We start from the raw sequence: 22,207 nt of genomic DNA on the forward strand, positions 1-22,207 counted from the left end.
TATTACCTCGCACTTGTTTTATTAATTAGCTAGTCAATTGAGTCAAAATCTGATTGAAATTTTCATATACCGCACAAAAAAAGGTTTGAGTGTATATTATTTCATGGAATATTTTACAAATAAAATATATATTGTTCCATTTATACTTTGCATGGTATATGAAAAATTTGATAGTTTTCATCTTGGTAGTATATACAAGTATACACATTTACCTATGAACATATCCCATTGTATGCACACTATGGATTGCTAAAACCAATTCTGCCAAATAAAACTGGCACATATCTGCAGGTAGCACATTGTCGTACTTCTCAAGTAAAGAAAGCATGTCTCCTCCAGGGTGAAATTCCATTATCAGATACAGGTTCAGGGAATCTTGAAATGCATATTGGAGCTTAGTTATCCAGGGACTGTTTGATTTAGCCATAATATCTCTTTCCTCTTCATAAAATGCTACCTACGGTTATAAAAAAATACCAACATTAATTCATTAAGTCTTGCTTGCTAAAATAGTAGCATTAGTATTAATTAGTTTCAAGTATCAAAAAGTAAAAAATTAGTGTAAGACTTACATTATGCAAGACATATTTTTTAGCAAGTTTTAATCAAGGCATTAAAATGAAAAGAGAGCAATCCTTTTTTCATCTTATCTAAAATACATGGGGCTATTCACAAATTATGTTATACTTTGAGGGGGAGGGGGGTATGAAAGTGTGAGTTTTAACAAGGGGGAGGGAATTGAGTAGTGCAATATCACTTTTTTTATATGAGGATATGTTTATGAAAAACAGTGTGGTGGGGGTGTAACTTAAAAGTGTTAGGAGGACTCCATGAGGCAGAGTGAGAAAAAAACATGGAATAGTATTAAAAAAAACTCTCAAAAAGGGTTCACACTAAAAAACATGTCAAGTATAATTTTAGGCGGATCGTGTTTCTGCAAATCTCCGTGACGTCTCAACGATTGGTACTTTCTAAGATAAAAGAGGTAAAAACATTTACCAGAGAGAAGATAGATACTTAAAGAAGATATAACTATGATTTGGCCACATCTTGAAAAAATTTAATTTCAACAGCATCAATTTTACCGTGGAAGGAGCACTCGCAATTAAAGTACACTAGAATTTAGGCGAAATGTGGAAAAAAAAATGCATGCAGAAAAAAAAAAGTTCTTAGATCACGTCTATTGACTACACATTTCAAGATTAGTCACTTGAAAGGAATGAATAAAGAAAAAAAGGGAGAGACCAATTGCTACAGCACTTTGTCATAACAGGCAGAGAATTGAAAAGGCCCATGCAATAGCAAGTGGTGAAACCCAGGACTTCAGCTCACCCATCAAAGCAACATGACGAAAGCGATGGAGATATCCATGTTTCTCTGGTTACCATGTGCAAAAATGGTGCAGATGGCTCAGTAGCTCTTTGCCACGCCAATGCCAAATTGCAGATCACTCTACAAAGTAGAGTGATCTGGAATTCGGATTTTAGACGCCTCACTCACCTTAATATCGATGCTTCCAAAGGTGTGGACACAGGATGAAGGCGTCATTTCCTGAAGAAGGGCGGTAGGACAATTTTTGATGGTTGAAGGTCAACTTTTTGAAGATGCAGTGATTGCATAACTTTTCCTGTGTGACTATAACATTTTGGTTAAATCAGCAAGACTCACGAAGGAAACAGCAACACACCTCAATGTCGACTCTAAATTCTGACTGCCAGAAATCTTTCTAGAAGCAGTGGCAAAAACCCAATTGGTCGCATGAAACAGCAGCATCTACGCATGACCAATGTGCAACAAGAAAAGTAACATCATAGAATGGCAAACCCCGCCTACCAGTTAATGGGTGAAAAGAACAGCAAAAACCGGGGAAGAAGCAAATAAAGCCGCTGAAAATCATGAACGAAGCCAACAAACGATTAAAACAAAGAAAAAACGTAAACTTAAAAAAAATACAAACTTAGGGAACAAATCTGCAGGGAAAAAATCTGCGATTACTATATCACGAACAGCAGGACATGTGACGAGAAGAGGGGGTAAGGTAAAGTGTGACATTTCGCAACAAAGGGGGAAGGGGATCAAAAATATGGGGGGAAAAGACGATATCATTTCTGGACAGTCCTTTGCAAAGTGGTATGTCATAATATTCGTCCTTATCCATGTCACTACACATTTTTTTTTTAAACCTAAGATGCTTCCTGATCTCAGTTGCACTTGAAACCTATCTTCAATCCTCACAAGACTTCTCATTGGTCCCTTTAAAGACATGAAAATAGCTCTAGATAAAACCAGAACATACTCCACTTGCAGACATTGCCCTGACTCCCAGTTAACTCCTGCAAATTTCTTCAGCTGTCGAGCCATTTCAGCTTCCAGAGCTACTAGTACTATCTCTTGCCCTAAAACGGAGAAAAGGTACTCCTACTACCGACTGGTTATCTTCAAACTTTAAATTTTGGCATTTGCATCCCTTTGCCTCATATTTACCGTATTTTTATGCATATAATCCGCGGATTATCTGTTAAAAAGGGCAAAGTTTATGAAGTGCAGATTATACGCTGCAGTGGATAATCTGTGATTTTTTTTTCTTAACACCAAAGCATTGAACCTCAATATTTATAGTAGGTTTCACCGATTGAGACTAGTGATGTGCCGGATCGTTAAAAAAGTAGATCCGCAGATACGGATCATTAGTGTCAAGATCCGCGGATACGGATCTCGATTTTTTTTTACCCAATTTAATTACCCAAGTGTAAAATTTGTTACGAAGGTACTCCCGTCAGAATAATGGCAGTTTCTTCAAAAAATGTCAACTGCGGCAAAAATATAATCAATACTATGATTTACTCTTTAAAGAAATCTCCGTTAAAATTGAGGGAGAGTTGGAAGGAATGGGTCAGCGCTGCATTAATGCTTAGATTGAATGTGAAAAATTATTTCTAGCTTACTCGGTAGATGTAGGATACAGGAGCAAGAATGTAAAACTGCTACTGGATGGGCTAGAAATAATTTTTCTTATTTTATTTCAGCATAAATGCAGCGCTGACCCATTCCACTGAACTTCTCCGACCGACGAAATACAGAGCCGGGAACACCTTTACAAATAGTAAATAGAGAATTTAATCTCAATTTTTTTGAAGGATGCTGAGAAAAACAAAAATGAAGAATAACAGAAACCTTAAATCAATAACAAAAACTAATATTAAATTAAAAATTAAAAAAACAAAACATGTCCCAGAGATCCGACCTCATGTTAAGATGAATTTCGCGGGTCAGAACACACATTTGTTAACAAATATGAACTAACAACAGGTAAAATTTTAAATCACTGAGCTTTTTCTCCTTATCTTCCGACTATTAAATCGCTACCAATCACGTGTATAAAGGCTTAGAATTGCACTTAAAATTTACTTAGCAAGATTATAACTCCTGCTGTATATAACTTGAAAGTTCCAAATAAATATCAAATGCAGAAAAATTCATTCTTTCAATTACGGCCAATATTTTTATGTACAGGTAGCTTTTACTACCATAAAAATAGTTATGTCGGTTTTTAATTAATATCTCCAGTAATTAAAGTTCTACAAAAATGAGACCAAGCTAAGAACACTTTCGAGCAAGTCATCTTTTTAACGAAAAATGAGCTATGAAAATCGGTTCATCAGTTTAGGAGCTACAATGCCACAAAAAGACACACTGATATACACTTTTAAAACTTATTCCCCCGTCCTTTTTGCAACAAGGTGGGGGGGGGGGGGTACAGATCGAGTTCTGAAATGATACCTTATAATTTAAATAAGGAATAAAACCTAATTTAAACGGAATTTAAGAGTCTTTTATTCAAATATTTAAACATTTTTAGAATAGAAATGATCCGTTTAAGATCCGTCAAAAAAGTAACGGATACGGATACAGATCTTTATTTTCCCTCGGATATCCGCAGATACGGATATCCGGAACATCACTAATTGAGAACCATACGCCCATACGCCGACAGAATGCTTATTTTACAAAGCTTGCATGTTCTTTCTCTCTGCCTGCCTGTATGTTGGTTATTTTACATTGCTTGAATGTTTCTCTTAGGTAATTCAGGCCATGTAAAATAAACAAGAATACAGTGAAGGAGAGGAAGCCAGTTGCACAAGATTAGACCGTTTGCTCCTTTGTCTTGACTTTTTGTTTTTCAAGTAATTAGCGTTCTATAATCATGATTTCAAGAAGAAATTGTATTTTAGATTATATTTCAGATTAATTTTGATTATGCTTTCAAAGTAATTACCTTTTCACATTTTTAGTTTAGTTGCTCAAATGGCATGTTGAATTTAAACTTTTTACATCGTATTATCTGCAGATTATATGCCGCCGCGGATTATACACAGCTTTTTTTCTTCAATCCGATTTCAGGACCTGCGGATTATAGGCCGCCCGCAGATAATAGGCAGGAAAATACGGTAGTTCCATTCTAAATATTTTTTTCTCTTGAAGCATGCAGTCACAAAATAGCAGTTTTGAATCCTTATGTACATGAACTTCATTTCTAGTTTGGAATGAATCAATCCAAAACTGAAGAAGATACTTTCAATCTATGCAATTTCTAAAGCCAATACTTAATAAAAAATTGAAATATTTTTGTAAACTTTTTTTCTCTCTTCAGAAAACATAGTAAAGTAAAAGAATATAAAGCTTTTACTTCATTAAAAAAAAAATAACCATAAGTTAATGTCATTTGATATAGGCAAATATTAAACGCCGCTATATAAACTACATAAAAAATCTAGAAAAAATTACTACTTTCATGAAAGATATATTTATTGTACAGTGCAGTTGAAATTTTTTAAAAAATTACAACCGTTTAGAAATTAAAGGCTGTTCCTATAGTGGGAGCTTTGGCGCTTTTGTAGGGGAAAAACTTCTGCTGTCTCAACAGCTTTCTTCCGCGTTCGGTTTCGTTTCTACTTCTTTTTCCTATCGCGTTTTAAAAGAGTCGCGTCTTAAACATTATATTCTTGTTCTTTTATGAAGAAACATGTAAATCCATCACAAAAATTATGTACATATTTGAATCTGTGCTTATTCTATTCCAGAATGGGAGGGATATTTCATTTGCATTTCGCGCAAAAAGAGAAGCACTAAAAGGAAACGAACTATAAAGAAAAAGAACTTACCCATTTTACAAATACAAATACAAAAGTGAAGACCAGCAACAGGCTCTGGGCCCAGCTAGACTGGTCCTAGTCAATTTACAATCCTCAGTGAAGATAAATGGCCCTCTTAAAACCCCCCTTAACCCTTGCTCATTATCACCTCTTCCGGTAAACTGTTCAAAGGTTAAAGTACCCTGCTAAAATAGTAGTTTTTCCTAACATCCATGTCAGCCTGAGATTTAAATAGCTTAAAACAATGACCCCTTGTCCTGTTTTCAGTGCTAAACTTCAGCCCCGTAACATCTTTCATTTTAATAAATTTAAACAACTGAATTATGTCCCCTCGGTCTCTTCTTTGCTCAAGACTGTACATTTTTAGCCTTCTAAGCCTGGAATCATAGTCTAAGTGAGAAAGTCCATTTATTAGCCTTGTAGCCCGCCTTTGAACCCTTTCCAATACATTAATGTCTTTCCTAAGATAAGGAGACCAAAACTGAACAGCATACTCCAAATGAGGTCTTATCAAACTTCTATATAAGGGCAGAAGAACTTCTTTAGATTTATTTGAAATAGATCTATTGATAAACCCAAGCATCTTATTGGCTTTGTTGCTAGCAATGCTGCACTGTTGGCTAAACTTTAAATCCTGACTTATTAGGACCCCCAGATCAGTAACTTTGTCTGCCTGACTAATGACTGAACCTTGCAAATAATAACTTGTACACTTATTTCCATGCCCTAAATGTAGCACTTGACATTTCCCAACATTAACAGCCATACCCCATTTATCAGCCCACTCCGTAATATGATCTAGATCCTCTATCAGCTGATTTGCTTGTTCTTCATTTTCTACAGTCCCCATAACTTTGACATCATCAGCAAAACAATTCACGTTCCCAGAAATATTTTTGTGAATATCGTTCATAAAGACAATGAACAAAACAGGCCCTAACACTGATCCTTGAGGAACCCTGCTTAAGACCTCACTCCAATTAGAATAATTTCCCCTTACAACTACTCTTTGTTTCCTTCCGATCAGCCAGTTTTTTACCCAAATGGAAGTTTTCCCTCCTATTCCTATATCAGCTAATTTGCTAAGTAGAGCAACATGCGGTACCTTATCGAAAGCTTTTTGAAAATCAATGTAAACAACATCTACATTTTATCAATCTTCAATTCCTTTTATGAAAATATGTAGTACAATTTTGATGCAGCATTACATCGCATTTTTTACACTTGGTTCGAGTTTCTTTTGCGCTTATAATGAAATGGTTTACTCCATCAAAACGTACAGAAGAGTTCACTGGTTCGCAAGGCCCTGACAGGGGATTTACGAAATTTTCCTTTGAACTTTTCATTAAGGCTGTAGTTATATCCCTTAAAAATGTTAGTTGCGTCATTTTGCCCTTGAGCTCTCTGTGAATCTTCCAGGCTGCTACAACAGCCATGTTCAGTGTATTTGTAAAAAAAGGCCACCATTTTTTCCCTTTGATACGAGGTCTGTACGTACTTAGAAATCAATCTAAGAGATCCACACCACCCATATATTTATTACATGAGGAAATTAAATGTGGTTAAGGCAAATCTTTTCTCTTTTTTTTTTCTTCAGAACACCATCTTTTGGCTGTTCCTAAGGGAGTTTCTGTCTCAAAATTCGACGCTAAGCATACAATTTTGTTGTTTTTCCATTTTATAACACATAAGTTCTTAGTTTGAATGGATTCGAAATACCCTCTTTCACTTTTTACTAGTAAAGTATTTTTAGTGAGAGGGCAGTCTTTTAGTGTATTTTCTCTTATAGTTCCTGTAGCGCGAGACTCTCGATTTTTCATTTCTCCCGGCAATTCTATGGAAGTAAAAAAATTGTCCATATAAATTTTATGCTTTTGAGGATTTTCGATACAGTGAATTAAATCCAAAACAACTCTTGTTCCCAGTGGTCTACTGTCCTTCTTTGCTGTGTTTTTTCCAATATAAACTTGTAAGTTTAGTGGATAACCTTCTGCGGTCACCAAAATACTACCTTCATCTGAATACTCATCAGAATCTAGAGTATTAAAATACTCCAAAGCTTGTTGCACTGTTAAAAATTTAACAGACATTGTTTTTCTTATAGATAAAGATCTTAAAATTTGAAAGCTAATTCTGCTAAAAGGATAAATTTGCAAGACAAGGAAAAATATAATACTGTTCTCGGTCAAACTACCTTGAGAATGGTAGAAACATTAACTATTCACAAAACAAAGTTCCAAAAATCCTTTTTCAAAAGACCCAGAAAGGGGTACACACGTGCTTCGTTATATAGATGCCCCTTTCTGCTTAGCAGCATTCCTTTCTTCTTTGTAAGCCCTTGTGCATAGTAGAGGAAAAATGCTACTGGTTCCCGCCAAAGCTCCCACTCCGGGAACAAAAACTTTAAGTGCTTCTAGCATTGCTTTAAATTAATCATTTCATTCCGGGTTTTTCATGCATTATTTGTTAAAATATCTTCTCTAAATATGCAGAACACTTGTAAAAAATTAAGAATCCATTAATTGAGTTTTTTAGTTTTTTACATCTTAGTAAAAAAAGCAAAGCATCTTTTGAAAAAATGTAGAAAAATGCATAAAATTCAATTATTCAACTGAATTTTTTTAATAATATACTCCGTTTCGTTAAAATTCACATAGAATTTATTTTTTATAAATAACTCCAATTTCTTCAGCGAAAAAAAATTAAAAGTAGATGTTCCCGCAATGGGAGCTTTGGCGCCTTATGGGTTAATTTATTAGTTTCAATTCAATCTTGATTAATTGCATCCCTTTCATATATTTCAAGAGTAATTTTGCCATCACAAATTTGGCTTCATCTTTGAATTCCAAATGGAATTAAATATTAAAAAAATGATTATTTGCTCAAGATCTATACCACAATTAGGATACATGCAAAATTTCTCACATTTATGTCAACAGTTCTTTTTGAAACACAATTGATACCTTACTCCCAGTAACTTGATATTTCGGCCAAAGGTTACTCGGTAAGACACTTATATTACACCCATGAAACACTCATACAATCCATTACACATATCTTCAGTTGCTAGTTGTACTTGAAATTCAGTTTCAATTTGATTTCTGATTAAACTTGCCAAATGTTCAAGACATTTTCTACGTAAAGAAATATCATAATATTTACTTACATTTTTTTGTGACAGTGTTTCCAGTTTTCTTAGTACTTTCATAGCATAAATGTCACCACTTGCTTTTTCTCGTACAACTTGAACTTCTCCAAAATGACCACGGCCAATTATTTTCTTCACTTCAAAATCTTTCAAGTTGACTCTTAAAGATTTTAATTCAAGCATAACACCTTTGTCTGAAATGAGAAGAACAAACATTTGACTTTTTTTTCCCCCTCCTCAAAATGTACAAAAGCAATTCATTTCAGCTACAAAAATCAAACTAACAAACTGAGAAATTTTTATCAAGCAACACAATCGTTAAAAACTGAACCAAGAAGATTTTAATAAATTATTCAATTATAAATTTTCTAAGGAGATACATATATTTGTTAAAATTTTAATTTTATCTAAGAAAATGATAATTTAACTGAATCTAAAGGATTTAATAGAATTCAGAGAGCATAGAGCTCATTTTATTACCACAGACTGAAATTTGTCTAAGCATTATGAAGAATTAAATCAATTATTTATTTCATTTAATTATTATTTATTTATAAATTATTTTTTTTCATTTATGTCTGTGCATTTTTTTTCATTACGTCTGGTCCTGAAGCATTTCTCCAGGAGGTTGCAACAACATTCCTACTTTTAAAATGTATGATATTAGTTTTAAAACTGTTACAGAAGGAAAAAAAGCATAATTTTTATTTTCCATTGTGCCAATGTTAAGATTCTTGCACAAAAAGTGGATTTGTGTCTGAAATGTATAAAGTCTTCAAAAAATTAAGACAAAACCTTCTTCTTAGCTAGCCTCCCCCCCCCCCCAACATAAGGGGCTTTTTAGGGGAACACCTAGCTTTGGAAAAAGTCCTATCATCTTTATTTTTCAAAATGTTATCCGTTTCTGGTATGGTATTCATCATAGGTGCACTTTCCTTAGTTGCAGTTAATTTTATTAATAAGTTTAATTTTATTAATAAGTAAGTAAGTTATAATACAATTTTCTTTTAAAATGGTCATTATGTTTCTATTGAATTAATAGTTAATCATATTATGTTTTACTTTTCAAATGCAAAATTTTTTAAAAGGGTTGAAACGTATGTTAAAAAATAATAGCAGCCGTCTTTTGCTTATTTCGACAATCATTGTATGTTACACTCATTATTACACATAGATAAAATGTCTCAAGCATCTTGAGTTTTGTAATGCTTGCACAATGTATGCATATATAAGAGTCAAAGCAACAGTAGGACATCTGTTATTCTTGAACTTGGTAACTTTACTATTGTTCTGGGATTACGATATCCAGGGTTGGGTTCTTGCCGTGCCAGTGGCAGAAACTGGTTATAACCGGTAAAAACCGGCAGAAACTGGCAAAAATTTAAAAGCATCTTTAATTCAGTGATTGATTGCTAAATGATATTCGATTAAGTAAACTAAAAATTTAAACTATTTCATCATTTAAAGAAATAAAATCCTATGCTAATGCCCTTGATTTAGTTCGAGAAGGGATCTTTTCAATTGCAGATGCTCCTAATGTTTGGATTAATCTAACAAAGGACGAAAAATCATAAAGTTGCTCAGGAAAGAGGAGCAACATACAAAATTAAAAGGCATTTCTGAATTTAATTTGCTCACTTATATGCTTCATCTAAATTGTTTGTGATCGAAATTATCACGTGCTTCAAGAAGAAAGTGCTAGAATTTTACTTGCCAATATTAACATAGATTTTGTACCTAATGTCACAGCTTTGCAAAACAAATTGGCCCTATTTCTCGAAACTTATTTTTCCAGTTGCATTTCTCCCACTACCCCACTTACTACATGGTGGACCAGTTAAAAACTAGTATGTTGTGGCCATCACGAAACTTTCTTCTATATTTTTCCTTTTTCTGATCCCTCCCCATGCTTGACGAGGAAGCAATATTCCCAACAAAAACAAAATTACACATGCAAAAACTTGACGACTATCCCAATGTCTGAATTATTGCAAAAGCAAAGCAAAGAGCGAAAATTGAAAGTTATTTTAAAAGCCTTGCTTGAATTAATTACAAATATTTTATTTGTTAACAAACATAAGATGGCAACAGTTAAAAATTTTAAATCATTGAGATAATATTTCCTATCATTTCCATACAATTAAAATCACGAGAAATACGCAGACGACAATTTATTACGATTTATCTTTCTTATTGTTGCATTAATAAAAATATTTTTATTCGCAAAAAAAAAAAAATCAACACCTCTTGGAGCGATCGGCGTTAAAATAGAACCAAAGCCTGTTTACATATGGATTCACATATATTCCAAATTTCAACCAGAACGTAGCATTACTTCTTGAGATAGGGCACTCAAAATGGAAAAAAAGAACGGGTGATTGCGCTACCCCCTTTTTAGCTGTTGACACAAAACTAAAATCAGTTCTTATACCCACTAAGGGCTACTTGCCGATAAATTTTTCTTTCATTCCGTTCATTATTTCTTGAGATACAGCAGTCACAATTGACGACAAAAAACGTTCTACAGCTCAACCCCCGTTTGAGTTATTGACACCAAAATTGAATCAGCACCTGTTCCTGTTAATACCAACATATGGACCAAATTTTGTTTGATTCCGCCAGTAACTTCCTGAGGAATAGCAAGCACGCGTAACTCGAAAAACGTCCCATTGCTCCACCCCCCTTGGAGGAATTCGCGCCAAAAACTAATGGGCACAAGTTCACATAGGGGCACATATGTGTACTAAATTTCGTTCGATTTCATGCGGTAGTTTTTGTTGTAGAGCGGCCACAAAAAACTGGTCACACACAGACGTGACACACATACATACACACACACATACATACATACACACACATACATACACACACACAGACAGACAGACATTTTCCAAAAATGGTCGAAATGGACTCAGCACACCTCAAAACGTTCGAATCCGTCAAAATTCGAAATTCGAAAATTTGCACGAATCCAATACTTTCTTCTATATATTAGATATAGAAGAAAGTAAAAATACAATAGATGAAAGTTTCACGAACATTGCTTATTCCTTCATGCATTGCCTGCTAGCTCTTCTGTTGCAGGAATATTCTAAAGTTTGTCATTTGTACGTATTAGATTGAGAAACTGTTTAGATTTTAGAAACCACCTTTTCCAAGAAGTAGAGATGTACCGAGTAGCACTTTGGCCGAGTAGCCGAGTACCGAGTACTCGGCCTTTTACTACTCGGCCGAGTACCGAGTTACCGAGTAACTCGGCCTTTCACTACTCGGTCGAGTTTCCCAGTACCAATTATGTTGAAAGAAGGACCACCGACACACACCGATGAATTTTGAACTTATTGAAATAGTAGTATAGACCTCCTTGTCCATATAATAGTTTTTAAACTAAATTCCTGCTGAAATTTAACTACAAAATTTTGCAAAAATAATATTTTTTAAATTAAAAAAATGAATAAATAAAAGGTATGACTTATCAAGTTGGTATTAAAACAAATTATATAAATTTATTCATTATAGGTCTAGTTCGCTAAACATAAATAATTTTTAAAAGCAAAAAAACAAATATGCAGGAACACTGCAGGCATGTTTTTCAATGTTACAAGGATCGTCTTTTCAGTGCATAACATGTGAACTAAAGAATGTAAAGGCATACGACAAAAAATTCGACTTTTGCCGGATGCCTTTAAATCAACGAGCTCACATTTTGTGCATTGAAAAAGAAATTCCTCGTAACGCCAAAACACGTGTCTGCAGTGATCCTGCACTGTGCTTCTAACATTGTTTTATTTCCTTTTATTTTTAAAGCTAATGTATTTTTATATATCTTATAACTAATTTTAGTTTGTAGCAAAAATTCCATATTTGCACAATTTTTAACAAAAAAGTTTTATTAACTTTCGAGACATTCGAACCAAGATTTATTCCATTGAAGTATTTCATACTTCATTATTCTCAAAATTTAAATTTGAATTGTAAATGGTTACACAAAATTATATATGCTTGAACTTTTTTGTAAATTTTAATATATTCAATTTTTTGCAACTACTCGGTATTGGCCGAGTATCTGATCAAAATTTGGCCGAGTACCGAGTACTCGGCATATTGGCCGAGTAGGCCGAGTACCGAGTAGTTACCGAGTACTCGGTACGTCTCTACCAAGAAGCAACTGCAGGGTCCAAACAATGTAACATTTGATTTTAAATTGTGGTAATATTGTAATTAAATTGTGCTTTGGTTAATAATTATTTTTTCCAGGCACTTCGTATAGCATGTCAATAATTTTTTTTTTTTTTTTTTTTTTTCATTTTGTGAATTTTTGCCAGTTTCTGCCGCTAATGTGGCAGAAAGTGGTTTTTGCCATGCTGGTTTTAACCGGTTTCTACCAGTGATTTTAACCACCTCGGTAGAAACTTGCCAACCCTGCGATATGCAGGTGCACAAATGAGGTTGTGGGTTGTTTAGTAGTCAAAAAAGGGGTTGCTATGTGCAAAAGGTTGGGAACCACTGGCTTAGTGCATAAGAATGACTTAAGTTTTGATTAATCATAAACATAAAACTACAGCAAAATTGAACATTTGTGCGTGGGTGTCTCAATGATTCATTTGAATCCTCTACTCGGAAAATTAGGTAAGATACTGTTTATTTTTTTGCATGTGCTGGTATTGGGTCTAGTGGAGAACTATTATTGTAGCCATTTGGTTTCTGATAGTATAGACCAGAGGTTCTTAAACTTCAGATCTCCACGTACCCTCTCCCGAAAAATTACAAACTTCGCGTGGCTTAACTGTTGGTTTCTTTTGCGCATCTTTAAGCTTCGGGTTTGATATTATTGTTAGTCTGCATATATTTATGTATTTAATATATATACAGTCAAATCTCGATAACTCGAAGTTTATAACTCGAATATTTCTTGATCTTGAAGTTTTCATTGGATCCCACTCAAGACTGTTGTGGAAACTTCTCATAACACAAGTTTTAGCTTGTCCCCTGGGACTTTGAGCTATCAAGAGTTGTATGTATATATATATATATATATATATATATATATATATATATATATATACATACACACACACACACAGTTGGATCCCGCTGCAATGCAATCTGACTTAGGGAAATGGCTATACGTGAGTTTTAAAGATAATATTAGATAATATTAATTCTATCAGAGTTTTTCATATTGGGGTTTTTTTTATTGCTGACGCAAATTGCTAACCTGCAATATGATTTTTTTTTTGGGTGGGAAGGAGTCGCAGAGGCTTAGAATAGGTTTCGTTGAAACTAAATATTACTTTTGTGAATGGACTTTCATCCCTTTAGAATTATCTAAAAAGGAAATTCACACACTGTACTAAACAACACTTTGCTTTAAATTAGTGTACTCGTCGACATAACCGCTCGGATTCTTTACCTTTTTTTTTCATTCTATATATGAACGTTGATAAATTAGAATGGCTCCCAAGCATTATTAAGGCATTTAAAGCCCTCAAAGTAACAAATACCAGATCAACAAAGCAACATTAAATCGATAATTAGGCCAACACAGTAAAAAATTCAAAAACTCCCCCCTTTCTACTTTTTCCCTTTTTAAGTGTGCTTTTTCTATAATTAGTTTATTTCCATTATTGTACTTTGCTTTATTAATTGCTGCTTTGAACATTTTTAAGTTAAAGTTCCTTTTTACGTTTTTTTTTTGCTTTAAATTTGTTACTGTGTTTATTTTATGTCAGTTTTAAAAATTGTTATACATATACAGTAAAACCTGTCTACAACGATGCTGTTGGGACCTAAAAAAATATTGTTATAGAAAGGTTATTATTAGAGACAGTTTGATTATTTATGCTGCTATTTTTCTGGGACCAAAGAAAATATTGTTATAAAGAGGTTTATTGTTATAGACAGTATTGTTATAGACAGGTTTTACTGTATCATATATTATGCCTCTTCAAAATTTAAAAAAAAAAAAATCATGTACCATTTCTTAAAAATTATATCAAATACATTTACAGATAATTTTAAAAGCCTCTATACATAAATGTATTAGATACTTAATCAATTTACAATTACTTGTAAATCTTGAACAAAAAACTAACATTTATCAACAAAATCAGCAATATGCTTATCTTTCCGTAAATACTCCGCACTGCACTCTTCATAGAGGGCAAACAAAGCATCAAGGAGCCCATCTCTATGAGCTAGGTATTTTTTTGGAAGATTACAGTGAGATTTCCCTAGCAATAGTTGATTCAGTCGAACAAAACGGCTTGCTATGCTTTCTGTAGAACTGATCGACATGTTGCAATGCTGAAATAAAAATTAAAGAATAAGAACACTTTAAACATAATGAACAAAATATTTTTAAATAATGATCAATCGAAATAGGAATGAAAAACTCTAGAAAGTAATTTTTTCACACCGAAAATAAGTATGAGAGCAAAGTAGGCATTTTTGAACAGTCTGATTTTATATTTTGTCATTCATTACTGGCTTTAAAGCAAGGTTGTAGTTTTGGCCGGACAAAACCTATTTTGGCCATGCCACTGGCAAAAACCGGTTGAAACTGGCCAAAACTGGATTTAACTACCATAGAGCTAGCCAAAACTGTACTATATATAAAAACACAATAATATGTATACACATACAGTTTGTATGCATAACGTTGCCTATTTTAATGCATAATTAAAATAAATAGGATGTCAGTTTATCATGATTGAAATAATTTTTCAAACTGGTTTATTGATTTAAATGCAACTTTTCTTATCTGTCGCTGTCGGGCATTGTTCAAGCCTGATTGTTGAATACGCGTCCCTTGACATAACTTTTATTTTCATGGTAGATCCTGCAAAGCTGGGCGACGCAGCTAGTATTAAAATTAAAAATTGTTCATGGCAAAGACACTCGTTTATTAGGAATACAAAAACAGCCTGCAATAAACTAATATCTATTCTTTACAAAACTTATAACATGTACTAAATGAATTAGAAAATAAGTTAATATACTTTGATTTAAATTGAAACTAATTTGTGCACATAAAACTATAAAAACTATATGCTATTTACTAGAGACGTACAGAGTACTTGGTAACTACTTGGTACTCAGCCTACTCGGCCAAATTTTGATCAGATACTTGGCCAATACCGAGTAGCTGTAAAAAATGGAATATTGTTAAGCCACATTTTAAAATTAATAAAGGAGTGCAACCATATAATATACTGCAGTCATTTACAACTCAAATTTACAAGTCAAATTTAAATTTTGAGAATAATGAAGTTTATTATGCTTCAATGGAGTAAATCTTTTCAATGTCTGCAAAGTTAATAAAACTTACTTATTAAAAATGGAACAGTGTAAAAAATATGAAATTTTAATATTATGTTTGGCAGACTAGAACCAGAGGCGTGAAGGCGGGGGGGAGAAGGAACACTTGGTGTCCCAAGCCTGTAGGCGGCCCAATATTTTTTTTAACTAGGCATGAAATATAAAGGTAAACAATATGGAGGGGGGGCCCCAGAAAAGTCATTAGTGACGGACCCCAAAACTTCTGTGCACACCCCAACTAGAACTAAAATAGATTGATATAATTTGTTTCAATTCCAACTTGATTAATCATACTTATTATTTATTTGTTTATTTTTAATTTTGAAAATTACCTTTTTATAAAATTTTTGACACAAACAAAATTTTTTACATAATGCGCAATTAAAAATCAGCTGGAATTTTGTTTCAAAAACTATTATATGGACATGGAGATCTATACTACTATTCCAATAAGTTCGAAATTCATCACGTGTGTGTCGGTGGTTCTTTTTAAAACATAACTGGAACTCGGAACTTGGTACTCGGCCAAAGTGCTACTGGGTACAACTCTACTATTTACACTTTTCAAAATATATATTTTTTCAATTATGACATATTTCCCCTATGATATGACTAACCTTACTAAACATGCCGCCATTTATTACTTGCCTAAGGTGTAAAATTAACTGATTACTTAAATAATGACTGATTATAGGATTGATGTTTCCTATGTCTTTTAATTATGTACTCATTTATTTTGATTAAAAATTTTATTATTTCCTATATCCACATCCAATGGCTAAAACTAGACAAAACTAATTTTATCCAAGCCGGTTTTATCCATGGTTAAAACCACCACTGGTGGAAACTCTTACAACCCTGCTTTGAAGTGAACTTTTTATTTTTTTAAGTGATGAAAATAGAGGTAAGTTTAAGGACCAACTCTTAGAGCGCTAATTAATCAGGCACGTTACCTTTATATGTTTATATAAAAAATGTCAATAATCACTGTATTGGAGTTTTCGTCAAACTTTTGATGTGGTTTTTTTTTTTTTTTTTAAATGTTTTTTCTTTTTAAAATTCATTATTTTCCTCCAAATGTTTTTTCAAATTTATTCACAAAAATATTTCTGGGAACATGAATTGTTTTGCTGATGATGTCAAAGTTATGGGGACTGTAGAAAATGAAGAACAAGCAACAACAGCTGCAAGAGGATCTAGATCATATTACGGAGTGGGCTGATAAATGGGGTACGGCTGTTAATGTAGGGAAATGTCAAGTGCTACATTTAGGGCATGGAAATAAGTGTACAAGTTATTATTTGCAAGGTTTAGTCATTAGTCAGGCAGAAAAAGTTACTGATCTGGGCGTCTTAATAAGTCAGGATTTAAAGTTCAGCCAACATTGCAGCATAGCTCGTAACAAAGCCAATAAGATGCTTGGGTTTATCAATAGATCTATTTCAAATAAATCTAAAGAAGTTCTTCTGCCCTTATATAGAAGTTTGATAAGACCTCATTTGGAGTATGCTGTTCAGTTTTGGTCTCCTTATCTTAAGAAAGACATTAATGTATTGGAAAGGGTTCAAAGGTGGGCTACAAGGCTAATTTAATGGACTTTCTCACTTAGACTATGATTCCAGGCTTAGAAGGCTATAAATGTAGTCTTGAGCAAAGAAGAGACCGAGGGGACATAATTCAGTTGTTTAAATTTATTAAAATGAAAGATGTTACGGGGCTGAAGTTTAGCACTGAAAACAGGACAAGGGGTCATTGTTTTAAGCTATTTAAATCTCAGGCTAACATGGATGTTAGGAAAAATTACTATTTTAGCAGGGTAGTGGAACCTTTGAACAGTTTACCGGAAGAGGTGATAATGAGCAAGGGTTAAGGGGGGTTTTAAGAGGGCCATTGATCTTCACTGGGGATTGTAAATTGACTAGGACCAGTCTAGCTGGGCCCAAAACCTGTTGCTGGTCATCACTTTTGTATTTGTAAAGTTTACATACTTTTGCAAAAAGTGAAATTTAATTGATGCAAAGCAACTAGCAAAGCTTTATAGATAAATTACAGATTTAATAAATTTAGAAACATATTTTTTAAGGTAATGCAAGTTTGCTAAATTATTATATCTTTACTAATATTATAAAGAGAGAGGGCGGATTTTTGTATGTTTATATGTTCGTAGTAATCTCTGGAACTATTGCACCTATTTGAAAAATTCTTTCACTATATGAAAGGTGCTTTCTTACTGAGTAACATAGGCTATAATTCGAAAAAAATCCGATAAATAGTTCTTTTTTTATTCAAATTTAGGCTCAAATTTCACGTAAATTGCCTATTATTGGCTATTAAAGGGGTGAAAAAATTACTTGCACATAATAATATTTGATATCATTGAAAAGGGTAGAATTTTCCGCGTCCTAAGCAATTTGTTTTAATGCTCTAACTTTATTACGACGGGAACAATTTGCGTTTTTATCTCGAACTGTTTTAGGCTTAGCTGAAATTTTGGCAATACTTTCTTTATTAAATCTATCAATAAAAAGTAAAAGAATTGTCCCACAGTTTTCTTTTTGACACCGTTCGAAAAAGCGACATTTTTTTACTCCAGAAATATCTCGACTTACAGTCGAAAAAATAAAGGAAAAAAAGTTACAAGCCGTTAAAAATAAAGTTCGAATAAATCTAATCTCCATTAAAATTACTGATGTTTTGTTCCGCATTGCCATGGTTACGTCTTTTAGCGTCGCTTCATTTTAATTTCTTAAAGGAACCATGTATTTATAAGCGATGGGGAAATGTTTTCGCCAATAATGCATATTTTACGATCTACGTTATGATAATTCCCCCAGACAATGTAGAAATTGGGAAGAGTTTGAAAACTAGGAGTCTTAGCAATTTTCACAATTCTCGCCAAATTTGTGGACGCCAAAGACCAAGGGCTAATGTAGTTCGGCCATGGCCTTGCTGATAGTGACAAAACAATTATAGCCCATAATTGACGATAGCACCAAACCCCCAGTTATCGAAATATCTTCAAAATTACTAATGAAATGAAACCAGTGAAACGTTTTTTCTTTTAAAGCCCGATTGTTGAATATATTTCACTTGACGCAATTTTTATTTTCAAGCTACACCGGGCATAGCCGGGCAACGCAGCTCTTAATATTTTTAGATTTTAAAGCTACTGTTAATGTGATTTTATACTTTTTTATTTGTTTGGCGAACCATTTATTATTGCCAAAGAAATAACATCTGTTTCACTCGCAAAAGGGCTGGGTTCCGATAGCATGGTCGCTTGGCGCGTTAGGCGCTGAGCAGTTCAGTCTAGGATTATTGTTTTAAAGCAACTGTAAATGTAATTCATTGTTTTGGAGATTTGTTTTGAAAGAAAAGAAACTTTCAATTTGTTTTTATCTGAGTGAAATGTACGATATTTTCTTCTTTTTTTCAGACGATGATTTTTGAATGTTCCATGGGATTTTTTTTTTCGTTAGACGGATGGATTATGACAGCGTGGTTGCGGGGCAAGTTTAGCGATGAACAATAGAGTTGCAGAAGTGTTTTTACATTTGAAAGATATTATTTGATATCTTTTTTTTGTTTATTTGGCGAGCTATTTTAAATTGCAGTAAAAACCGCTTCATTTGCTAAATAGAGTTTTAAAGCAACTGTAAATGTAATTAAATGATTTGTTAAAAAGTTTTAAATTCCAAAGAAACTTTAATAGTTTTTTTTTTTCTTTTCTTCCTTTTGAAAATGTGTGTACGCATTTTATACAAAGAAAAATGATCATTTCACATCAGAGGGGGAGTCAATTTTTTTTATTCAATGGACTTCCATTAACTTTTTAGCACGGGCATCGCTGTGTGGGTACTGCTAGTATATATATATATTCTTTTTTTAAATCTATGGATCTTTTATAATAATTTTTCAGTCTTTTGCATTCCAAAATAGTCTAAAAAGCATATTTCAACCAAAATTGCATATACTACCTAATTTCCTTGATTACTTAAGATCAGGGTTGGGTTTTGTCCTGTCCAAAACTGGTTTAGGACAGGTGATTTTTTCCATCCAAAACTATGCTAAAGCTGAAGTGATATAATCTAATCAATTCTTATTTACTTCACTATTCGTAATGCATAAATATAGACATTAATGTGGTTTAATTAATGAGTATTTGAAAATATTTTTCTCTAAAATATTCATTTAAAAAATATTTTACTTAAAATAGTTGCCCATAATTATTACATAAAAACTTCCTTATGTAACAGTTGGTAGAATTATGAAAGGAAATTCACAACACTACCAAGACAACTAGTTTCAGTTCCATTAACTCAAAGGAATGTCACTAAACGTGCAATATTTAGGTGCAAAAAAAAAAAAAATAATAATAATAATAATAATAATGGTTTTTTGCAAATAAGTTTTACATGATATTTTAATGAAAACTATTTTTTAAATCATAGATTAAAGACCGAGAAATTGATGATTAAACACTAATGCTTTAAAACTTATGCTATTCTTTTTTCAATTGATATTTTTAATACAATACATTCTGTAACTATAAAAAATGGTAATTTATTGCATTTAAGTCAAATATTACTCTATGTTTTGAACAATTTCTTTTGCACACATGCATAAATGTCGAAAACTTTGATTTATGGAATTAATTTAGTTATGTAGAAATTAAATTCTTTATTAAAAATTTCAATCTATGCAGGAGGTTTTTTTTTTTTTTTTTTTTTTTTTAACCTCCTGCATAGATTGAAATTTTTAATAAAGAATTTAATTTCTACATAACTAAATTAAAATCAGCTTGCAATTCAAATGAAGAAATGGACATTCGTCACCTGCACACTTGCACCCAGCTTTCCAGACGTAGCCTGTGTGACCGTTATTGGGAAGCAAGAGAGTGTATCGGCAGCTAAATATTTCACCCTATTGTTTCTGTATTTTTCCTTGTTCTGTGTATTGTGTTTGTTTCTGCTATTTTGTTCTTTGTAACCTTTTCTTGCTGCCAGCCATTGGAAATAAAAAAAAAAAATTAAAATCAGCTGCATAAATAAGTTACAGATACATTTCTACTTGAATGTTCACATTGAATAAACATATTAAACAGTCAAAAAAATTGATCTTTAGCAGTTATTTTGAGTGAAGGTACAGTCCAACTGAGATGGAAAGGCAAACATTCGGTTTACAGGCCGAAACAGACTCATTTATTAGTTTTCACGGATGGTAGCTCTTGAAAATGTATGTTAGCCTCTAAATTGAGCAGAGTCACATTGAAATTAATGGAGCATGCACAAAAGTTTTATCCCCTCCCCCCCCCCCCCCCCCAATTCAAATAGAGTCTATTTTACTGAACGTTTGCCAATTCCATAATCCGTGTACAGAATGTACTGGAGACAAGGCATAATGAATGGGGAGTTTTAGGAGTCTAAATGCCCACCGTAACTTGAAGAAAGTACTTTGTTTGTACTTTTGGTAGTTTCTGCTTTTTTTGCATTATTTCCATTAGTTTGAAATAATATTCTCAATGGTAGCTTTGTCATCAACAAGGTAAATGACAGATCATGATATTCTGGTAATCAGGACATAATTTATTTTGTGAATGTGTTGACGGAAAAAGGGGAACCATCCCTGAAAGTAATTTTTGGCAACAACTCTGTCAGCACACTTTTCCTTTCCTTCAGTATGACAAAATTGCGGCGGTCACAATAATCCACTTGCAATAGCTTGCTCTGGCGTTTAAATTTGATAGACCATCTGAATTGGTAGCTGCGGGGATGGGATACCAAGTGGTGTAGAATCTACTTAATAACACCCACAAAATTCTGGAGAGTTCCTGTGACCCAATTGTGCTGAGGTGGGGTCCCAAATGGTTTGAACCGTTCAGTAACCCACTGATGATTGATACAGACGTTATTTTATTCCCCAAAGTTGGTTCCAAGCCACTTGGTTTGGAGTCCACTTTGGAAAAGTGAAAAAGCGCCAGTATCAATTTTAAGCACCCATTATTTTTAAACAAAAATGTGCTGATGTTGAAAAAAGAAGCAAGGCAAATACGTTTTCGAATCTATACTCATAAAATAAAAATAAACACATCGAACTTCTTTATAACCAACTCTTTTTCAAAAATAATAATAACAATCGGTTTTTTAAGTACTAACGACGGTTGAAAAAACTGTGAGATTTTCTTTTTATCATTCAAATTGAAAATTAACTAAGAAAGCACGAAAACTTACCACATTTAACGCACAACATAAATAACAATAATTACTTCCTACTGATTAATTGTGGATAGCAGATACAGATTCGAATACTAAATAAACCGCCATCACTTGAAAATGTTGTGGGTTGTAGTGACAGGTGACGCATGACGGGCAAATATTTGATTTACATAACATTTATGGAAACAGTTTCAAACAGTTGTGCTTTCTGTATAATATAAGTAAAAGTATTTTCAAGATGGATTGATTTTTAACAAGAAATCAAGAAAGACGGAGGAAATCTGAAGGAAAATCTGCAACGAATCAGAATGTTTCGGTTTTGTTTTCAGCTCTTCGTAATAAATATCTAATTTTTATTGTATCGTGTGAAT

The 22,207-nt window shown here is 33.1% G+C and overlaps 1 protein-coding gene across 1 annotated transcript in view; it reads right to left on the reverse strand.

The window, feature by feature from the left end:
- The window catches only part of LOC129227452 (citron Rho-interacting kinase-like), a 232,308-nt gene extending 210,348 nt beyond the window's left edge, over nucleotides 1–21,960 (reverse strand). The window contains exons 1-4 of the mRNA XM_054862014.1: nucleotides 21,852–21,960; nucleotides 14,397–14,607; nucleotides 8,320–8,495; nucleotides 213–457 (exon numbers count right to left, since the gene is read on the reverse strand). Coding sequence (XP_054717989.1) covers nucleotides 213–457; nucleotides 8,320–8,495; nucleotides 14,397–14,598 — 623 coding nt within the window. The 5' untranslated portion in view covers nucleotides 14,599–14,607; nucleotides 21,852–21,960. The remainder of the gene's footprint in view (nucleotides 1–212; nucleotides 458–8,319; nucleotides 8,496–14,396; nucleotides 14,608–21,851) is intronic.
- Between the last annotated feature and the right edge of the window lie 247 nt (nucleotides 21,961–22,207).

This window comes from Uloborus diversus, chromosome 8 (genome assembly GCF_026930045.1).
Source record: "Uloborus diversus isolate 005 chromosome 8, Udiv.v.3.1, whole genome shotgun sequence".
Lineage (NCBI taxonomy): Eukaryota > Metazoa > Arthropoda > Arachnida > Araneae > Uloboridae > Uloborus > Uloborus diversus.